Source organism: Gavialis gangeticus, unplaced genomic scaffold (assembly GCF_001723915.1).
Source record: "Gavialis gangeticus isolate Ggan-Ray unplaced genomic scaffold, GavGan_comp1, whole genome shotgun sequence".
Classification (NCBI taxonomy): Eukaryota; Metazoa; Chordata; order Crocodylia; family Gavialidae; genus Gavialis; species Gavialis gangeticus.
The window spans coordinates 14,240,128-14,249,615 of NW_017729034.1; the positions used below are offsets into that span (position 1 = coordinate 14,240,128).

Here is a 9,488-nt window from a genome sequence, read left to right on the forward strand (position 1 = left end):
TGACAAAAGCAATGAGGGGGATGGGGGACATGACTTGTGAGGAAAGACTGGGAGAACTGGGCTTATTTAGTTTAGAGAAGAGGAGACTGAGAGGAGACTTAACAGCAGCCTTCAACTACCTGAAGGGTTGTTCCAAAGAAGATGGAGCTAGACTGGTCTCAGTTGTGACAAATGACAGAACAAGAAGCAACAGTCTCAAGTTGCAGTAAGGGCAGTTTAGGTTAGATATTAGGAAGAATTTTCTCAGTAGGAGGGTACTAAAACACAGGAACAGTTTACTCAGAGTGGTGGTGGAAGCTCCATCCTTTGGAGGTTTTCAAAACCCAGATAGACAAAGCTTTGGCTGGGAAGATCTAGTTGGGAATGGTCCTGGTTTGAGAAGGGAGCTGGACTAGATAACCTCCTAAGGACCCTTCCAACCCTCACTTTCTATGATTCTATGGAACTTCTGAGGTAACCAACCACATTTTCAATCCAGTACCATTTAATAGTTTCATAGATTAAGGGTCAGAAGGGACCTAGTAGATCTTCTAGCCCGACCCCCCGCCAGGGCGGGAGAACAACCAAAACCCCCAAAAACAAGAAACGGGACTCAAATGAGTCCAGCCAGGTAGGCATCCAGCCTCTTCTTAAAGACCCCCAGGGTAGGGGCCAGCACCACTTCCCTTGGAAGTTGGTTCCAGCTCCTAGCCGCCCTAACTGTGAAGTAGTTCTTGTGGATGTCCAATCTATACCTCCTCTCCATCAACTTGTGCCCATTACTCCTTGTTATGCCAGCGGGCGCTAGGGGAAACAGCGTCTCCCCCAAACCCTTCTGGTCCCCCCTAGTGAGTTTATAGACGGTCACCAGGTCCCCCCTCAGCCTTCTCTTGTGGAGGCTGAATAGGTTCAGGTCCCGCAGTCTCTCACTGTAGGGTCTGCCCTGTTGTCCCTGGATCATGCGGGTGGCCCTCCTCTGGACCCTCTCCATGTTGTCCACATCCCTCTTGAAATGGGGCGCACAGAACTGGACACAATACTCCAGCTGTGGCCTGACCAGCGTCGCGTAGAGGGGGAGGATCACCTCCTTGGCTCTACTCGAGATGCACCTGTGGATGCACGATAAGGTCCGGTTAGCCCTGCCAACCATGACCTCGCATTGTCGGCCCATGTTCATCTTGGAGTCAATAATGACTCCAAGATCTCTTTCTGCCTCCGTGCTCTCAAGTAGGGAGTTCCCCATTGTGTAAGTGTGCTGCTGGTTCCTACTGCCCAAGTGCAGCACCCTGCACTTGTCCGTATTGAAACGCATCCTGTTCCTGTTAGCCCACCCCTGTAACCTATCCAGATCCTTCTGCAATCTCTCACTCCCTGCTAGCGTGCTCACCTCCCCCCAAATTTTGGTGTCATCAGCGAATTTAAACAGGTTACTTTCCAGATTGCTGATGAGAATAACTTCTCTGTGACCTGATATTCAGTCTCTATCCCTTGGCTAGGGTTTTACCAATGACTGAGAAGCAGAAAGCTGTAATCTGTTCCTAAACCTTTTGAGTTTTTCACCTCCTTTTAGTTATTTGTTGTTGCAAAAACTGTCCACAACACAGGTCAATTGATTTCTTGTAAGCTGATATTCTGACTCTTACTTGTACAGCAAAATATCTGCAGCTTGAAGCACAGGATACGTGAACAAACCAACGTTTCCTTCGTTATTTTGGCTGGCATCCTTTATCTGTTTATAAAACAAGAAGAAAGGGAAATCATGTGCTTGACCAATAATGTCAAAACCTGACTACACAAATCAAAATAAAATGCTGATATACTTGGTAGTAGGTTACAACAAATGTGTCCCTTGACTTACTGTGTAACTCTAGGAAAAAATACACCCAGAATTTGCTTTTTGTTAATACCAAATATTTCTTATTGCTCAACCAATCAGTGGTTCTCAAATCCATAGGCGGGCTGTAGAATTGCCATAGGTGGACTGCAAAGGTAGGTATATGGAAGGAGCTGGAAGAGGTATCAACAAACCCCACAAATGTTCCTATAGAACCATCATTGTGCTGAGAAGTTAGGCTGATCTGTTAATGCTATCTTTTATATTGTGAGACAGAGCTAATTAATTCAAGTGTAGTTCCACGTGAATGCTACTATGATATTTTTGTTATGGAGCCAGTGCCTGCAGGGCTAACATGGCCATCTCTGTGGCATGGCTGGCGAAAGAACTAACAAGGAGGTAGGCTGTGATCTGTGGGGCACTTGGGCACCACATAGGCATAAGTGTGAGAGACATTGTGAAATACAAAAATTTGAAAGCCACAACTGTAGAGATATTCACACACTTTAGTGCTCACTGGGTGCAGCTACATGTTCATCAAAGTGTGCTTGCTAATGTAGTTAAATTTAGTACCTCTGGGCGCCTCTACATGAGTAGGGAGGTTGATCTGATGAGCTGGAATTCTAGTGCACCGGAGCAGACTTGATTAATCAAGTCTGCTGGAGCGCAGCAATTACTGTGCTCCAGCAACTTCCCACGTCTTGTATATCGGCATCCACATGCTTCAAAATGGCAGCACGCTGTAGATAAAGCACTCTTGCTGACATTTTGAAGTGCTGGGATGCTGATACAGGAGATGCCATGGGCATTTTAATTAGAAAGGCTTTCGTAGCCATTCAAGTTAAATCGTTCCTCCCCTCCAATCCTACTTCTGAAGCACAAGTACAAATGCCCTCTAATGTGAGGTGCTACATAAATATGCATTAGGCTGCCCTACAGCACAGCAGTGAAAGCATACGTTTTTTTTAGTGACACAATGAGCACTAGCCAATATTTACTGCATATATCAGTGTATTAGCACAGTTTTTGACGTGGCACCATAATGCGCAGTAAAATAGGCTACAGTGCATTAAAATGCATATATACACTGTTATTTTAGTAGGGAGAAAAAGCAGACCCGTGCAAAGGCAATTGCTAGAATCATTCTTCTTTTTCAAATCCCAGGTATCATGCCATTTTAAAATAATACCATCTCCATAACTCCTGGTTCTCGTATAGCATTTTTATGACTCTCAAAGTGCGTTACCAAAGGGATGCAAAAGGTAGTCCATTTTAAACATGGAAAAACAGACATAAGGAGGGGACTACTCTACTATTATCATGAGGAAGATCAGAGACATAGCTGGGAATAGCATCCAGCTCTCGTGGTCCCAACCTTTTTCCACAACTCCATACTACTCCCTACAGGTTCAGACGTTTAATAGTCAATTCCTTTAAAATTCCAGGAATGCACATCATTTGGATAAACTAATTTGTAGATATTCATATTTTTTTGAGTAGCCATTTACTACTCTTCACTTTAAACTACAAGTTTACCCTGTTTAAGTGCACAGCCTTGTGGGGGGGAGAGACCACACTTAAACTCAGTATGAACAACTGTAAATAACTGCACAAAGAGCCTGCACTAATCTTCTAGCACCTCATTCAGTCTCCTCACCTTTTTTCTCAGAGAACCTTATCTCTAATGTTAGCCATTAGATGGTTCCTATGGTTCCTAGTCAGTTCACCAATTATGCAGTTAAAGGGAGTTAAAGGGCCATTATACTATAAAGCAGGTATTCTACAAAGTCTAGGTCTTAGCAGTTAGGTGTTTTTTGCACCTAACCAGTATACAGATAATCAATGTTTGTTATAATATAAGCAATAGTCAAAAAACTGGAACCTGTGTTCTGTCATGCAGTTAAGAAAATAATGCATTTCTGATGCGCAGAAGTATAGTATGCAGTGTAATTAAATTAAAATAAAATCCTTAAAATTTTGATTCCTTAAGTTATCTGACCAGACCCTTTACCCAGCTCTCTCTTTTCCACCTATACCCAGACACTTAAAATACAGAAGTCTGAGTATGAAAGGTTCTGAGCACCTTTAGCATCTGAAGATGTTACAGGTTACCTTTAAACCATTTTAAAGGTATTTGAGATGGACGCGTTTACATATTAAAGGTGTTAAACTGTGCTAAGTACCTTCTCAGGGTCTTAAAGATATGCCACTTAGGGGACAGTTATCTCTGAGCCCTCCTACCTAGCTGTTCTACCAACCCCTCTATCCTTTCCAAGCTCTGCTTCCCAGGGGGTGGTACTGGCCAGAAGCTAACACTCCCATCTGGCCCCAGTGGATTACCCCAGTCCACATGACACCATGTTGCTGGCTCTAAAGACTCCAAGAGACCTAATCCAGGCCCCTGGGCTGCAGGCCAGGCATGCAGCCCTCCCCTAGGAGGGCTAAGCCACTGCCCCACAAACGGGTGGCTCCCACCTAAGCTAGGGGGTGGAGGGGTTGTTTCACTCCCCAGCCTTCCTAACATCTTTAGAAACTCAGATTCAAAAAGGCTGATTCTAGTCTAAGTAGTGCATTAACACCAGCTGTTGCATTTAAAACCTGACCTTTTTTTTTTTTCTTCTTACTTAAAATAAAAAAAAACCCAGGAACAAAAAACATACCTGGAGGTATGCAGACTTCCCTGAATTCTACAATCCAAACTACTCTGGCCGTTTTTCTTCTCATTCCTTCCCTCTCCTACCTTCTGGTATGTTTAAAAAAGTTACATGAAGTAAATAAAAACCAAGGAAATTAAATACAAAAACTAACATGGTTGTAATGCTAAAATGGATGTAAGTTTTTTAAAATAATAAAATTCCAAGAAGGAAAATTTTTCAGCAGTTATTTTAAGATGTAGTATTATCCAAATGTATTATTTTTTATTTCAATATCCCTTTAGATTTGCAAACCATTTGTCTACTGTGCTATAAAACGAACAAATTGGCTATCTCCTCACACAAGAAAGACCTACTTACAGAATTTCTTGTTTGAGGTGGCTCAGTTTTTCAACCTTAACGTTCTATTGTACTTTTTGCATTCAGTATTTTGTTAGCCTTGAAATTTCAACTTCAAGCATTTTGATAAATGGATTAAAATCAATTTATAATTGAATAGCTTCTGTAGCCTCTGCTAAAATAGTATTTTTAGCATCTCACAGCAACATGATCATAATATATAGTTCAAGGGTTGGGAATGTTTTTGGGCAGAGTACCAAAAAAACCTGCAACCTTAACTTGTAAGATGTTGGCTTGCCAGGGGCAGATGGCAGGGGAGCCGCGAGGGGCCCAATCCTTGTTGTGGCAGCACAGCCCTGGCCCCTTCTGTAAGTCATGAGTGCTGGGGGTTGCCTACCCCTGATATAGGTACACCTCCTAAGGAAAAGCCTTTAAAATGCAGTTATTTTTTTCTGCAGTGGTAAAAGCAAATGACTACTTCATCATCTAGCAAGAATGGAGGACACAGTGTTTGTGGTCCACAGATAGGAGAAAGTAATACAAGAAGGACAAAACTATTCCTCTTAGAATTACCTTAAATGTCCTTCTCCTTGATGATATAAACCTTACCTTCCACTGGGGTAAGCGTCGTAAACGTGGCACACTAGTAAAACACCCCAAAATCCAACCGAGCTCTGCATGCTCAGGCACCTAAAAATGAAATCAGAATAAATTAAAAATATTTTCACTTGCGTATCATTTTGACAGAAAGAAGAATCAATACAAGTTATCAAAGCCACAGGTGAGAAACCAATTTATTTTTGTTTTTTCAAGTGAGGCTAATGCTGGTAAGAAGTTACTGGATAGGCCTGGAGACTAAAGATCCATTGGGGATGAAAGCAAAGGTTAGTTTTTATTGCCTTATCTGTCTGAGATCTCCAATGGTTCTGAAACAGGAAGCTAGAAACGGCTGAGAGTCAAATTACTTAATTTCTGGTCTTACCTCAATCATTAAGTTACTATGAAATTAGCTGCCTTGTCTGTAAAATGGGGAGAGTAACCAAGTCTTTGGGTGCTTTGGATTTTAAAACCATGTTCTACATCTTGGGATAATCAGTTAATCTGTCCTGCAGCAACAAAGCCAGAAAAATGTCTTGTCAGGAAAACAGAGATCCAAGTCTCCACCTTCCTTCCCTTTGGTTTAGAGCAGGACACACTGGGCCAAGAACCACAAGGCCATGTCTAATCCAGTACTAAAACCATTAAAATGCTTCCATGCAGCAAAATGAAATGGGTACAGCATTTTAATGGTTACAGTAACAGATTCAATGACAGATTCTCAAAGATGCATTAATTTTTTTCTTCTTTCCTCATGGTGTCACTACAGGGCAGAGATAATGCTGTTTAGATTATCTCACAGTACATTTCTAAATCTAAACACATTTGGATTTATTTGTTTAACTTTCAATTTTCTGGATTTAAAATACTTGTTCAGAGGTTAATTACAACATTATGGTAATGTTTTACCTTGAATTGTGGTGCATGCTCTTAACCCTAAGTCCACTGATAATTGAATAATTGAAGTATAATGTGATATGCAGCAAAACACAAGTGTTCCACATTTTGGTTATTTGCTACACATTTCATTTGCTTCTGCCACATGTTGGCAAGTGTAGATGCTGAGAAGCAATGTTTCTGGTACATTCTGAGACTACAGATAGAAAGTTCTAAGAAGTGTTTGTGTTAGACAATTACTAGTATCCCTTGTGACAGTCATTTTGGTGTTCTGTATAAACACAGAAATGGACTGATTTCACGACTGACTATCCAACAAACAGCCACCAAATGATAATTACTTTTGGTCACTGGTCACCAGTGAGATGGGCCACAGCTGGACTGCCTGAATACAGGGACAGAAAGCCTTTTAGACCCCTCCTTTCTCCCTTGGCTAGTTTTGGTTCATTTGTATCCATCTGACTGGCAGGCTTTTGTGCACAAAGCAAAATGTGACAAGATGCACCAAATGTGTCCTCTGCACAATATATGATGTAAACTGAGCTGGATAGAATTGACTTAACACACACCCATTTCATTTTAAAGGAACCACCATCTGGTACAAAGTGGTTTCTCCTGTCTTTCTTCTAGTCACGAACTGAAGAGGGGATGTTGTTCTGCTGCGTTTGTGTTGACAAGGACTCCCTTTTAAAGTTATGGAGTCACCAATCTCCCTCTATCAGACCTCCCTCTAGCAGACATGGCTGCATGTGCATCTCATTGCACCAATGGCTTTGGCATCATATCAGCCTCTGAAAAACTAACTGATCTGAACATCTGTCTAGCCAAATCTGTAGCTTCAACTGTAGGCCAATTTACTTCTAAGCCCCAAACAGATTCACATGAAGCATGGTACCCAAGTAACAATACAAAAGCGTACAGTAGTACAAAGAAGCAAGTCTGCCAAAAAAAGTCAGAAGAAACAGCGACAAATGGACAGACATCTAGTAACAAACAGTAGATCCCAGTGAAATTAAACACTTTCTTTGGAGGACCTCTTGTCTAAATACACAATTAAATTCAGTGTGAGATCCTCTCTCTTTGCTGTTAGACCAGAGGCCCATAAAGTTAATTCAAACAACAGAAAAAAAACAGGCAGTGCCACCTCTGTATCACTCTGATTTAATTCTCAATTGTTCTATAGACCGACGACGAGCAGAACAAATACCCAGGTAAGCAACAGGGGCCCGGGCAGTACTGAGATTAGGGGGGCCAGTGCACAGGAGGCCTCAAATGCCTCTACACAAATGCTTGTAGTACAGGGAACAAGCAGGAGGAACTTAACCTCCTGCTAGCTGGCACCAACCCAGACGTAGTGGGGATCACAGAAACGTGGTGGGACCCAACGCACGACTGGGTGGTGAATATCAAGGGCTGTACAGGAGGGACAGGACAGGGAGGAAAGGTGGGGGTTTGGCGCTCTACATCAAGGAGGAATACACATCCTCAATGAGTGGCATGGGGGCACACTGAAGTGCTCTGGGTTAGAATACAACGCAGTCACGGGGAAAGAGACTTAACAGTGGGAGGGTCTACTACAGACCACCCAACCAAGGGGAAGAGCTAGACCAGGAACTCTTAAGTCAGCTCATGGAAGTAGTTAGGTCAAAGGACGTGGTCATCAGGGGTGAACTGAACTTTCCAGACATCTGCCGGGAAGAGCAGGCAGCCAGGTCTGACCGCTCACGTAGATTCCTAGCCGAGATACAGAACCTCCATCTAACCCAGGAGGTGCACAGCCCCACCAGAGGAGACACTCTGTCAGACCTGGTGCTCGCCACGGGCGACGACCTGGTGAGGGGGCCTGCAGGTGCTCGATCACCTGGGTGACAGCAATCATCGCCTGCTGGAATTCACCATCCAGCGCAAGGTGGCAAAGGCCTGCAGCAAGGCAGCAGCCCTGGACTTCAAGAGGGTGGACTTCAATGAGCTAAGGAGAATAGTTGGGGAGGCACTGAGGTCCTGGAGGGGAGGGGACTCGACTGTCCAAGAACAGTGGTCGTTCCTTAAGGAGACGATCCTCCAAGCCCAAAAGGAGGTAATCCCAACACAGATGAAAGGGGGCAAGAGGGCGCAAAAGCCCCCTTGGCTCACCAAAATCATACGGGAATGTCTCCTAGCTAAAAGGTATACCCAATAGAAGGGACGAGCCATCACCAGGGAGGACTATACCTTGGTTGCTTGGGGATGCAGGGTGGCGGTCAGGAAGGCCAAGGCGGAGCTGGAACTGGGACTAGCTACCCGGATCAAGGACAACAAGAAGTCCTTTTTTAAATAAATAGGGGACAAAAATAAGGTACCGGGTAACATGGGGCCACGACAAGACACTCTAGGAAATCTGGTCGTCACACTAGACGACAAAGCTAACCTATTTAACAATTTCTTTGCCTCCATTTTCCTGAGCAGGGACTGAATCAGCCCCCCCACCAGGACCCCCTCAGGCCCCAGGGGAGGCGCACCTAGGCCAAGGGTCAGTGAGGATCTAGTCAGGGAACTTCTAGAGGGACTGGATGTATTCAAATCAGCTGGTCTGGACGATCTCCACCCTAGAATACTGAGGGAATTAGCAGAGGTCATTGCGGGACCCCTGGCATGGCTTTACGAGCACTCGTGGTGCTTTGGTGTGGTGCCAGAGGACTGGAAAAGGGAGAATGTGGTTCCCATTTTCAAAAAAGGGAGGCAGGAGGATCCAGGAAACCATAGGCCAGTTAGTCTTACCTCGATCCTGGCTAACCTTTCTGAGAGAATTATTCTGGCACATGTACACGAGGGGCCAGCAGGGGAGATTATGCTTAGGGGCAACCAATACTGGTTCATTAGAGGCAGGTCCTGTCAGACCAACCTGGTGGCCTTCTACGACCAGGTCACCAAATTCTTAGATGCAGGGGTAGCAGTGGACATAGTTTTTCTGGACTTTAGGAAGGCCTTCAACACTGTCTCTCACCCCAGTCTCATTAAAAAACTAGGGGACTGTGGTGTCGACACCTACACAGTCAATTGGGTTGCTAACTGGCTGGAGGACAGCACCCAGAGAGTGGTGGTGGACGGATCATTTTCGACCTGGAGGGATGTGGGCAGTGGGGTCCTGCAGGGCTCGGTCGTCGGGCTCACACTGTTCAACATCTTCATCAGCGACTTGGATGAGGGGG

The 9,488-nt window shown here is 44.2% G+C and overlaps 1 protein-coding gene across 4 annotated transcripts in view; it reads right to left on the reverse strand.

Moving 5' to 3' along the window:
- WARS2 (tryptophanyl tRNA synthetase 2, mitochondrial) overlaps positions 1-9,488 on the reverse strand; it is a 131,138-nt gene that overhangs the window by 31,690 nt on the left and 89,960 nt on the right. For all 4 annotated transcript variants that reach the window (XM_019527333.1, XM_019527334.1, XM_019527332.1 and 1 more), the window contains 2 exons: positions 5,416-5,496; positions 1,623-1,708 (listed from right to left, as the gene is read on the reverse strand). In XM_019527333.1, coding sequence (XP_019382878.1) covers positions 1,623-1,708; positions 5,416-5,496 — 167 coding nt within the window. The remainder of the gene's footprint in view (positions 1-1,622; positions 1,709-5,415; positions 5,497-9,488) is intronic.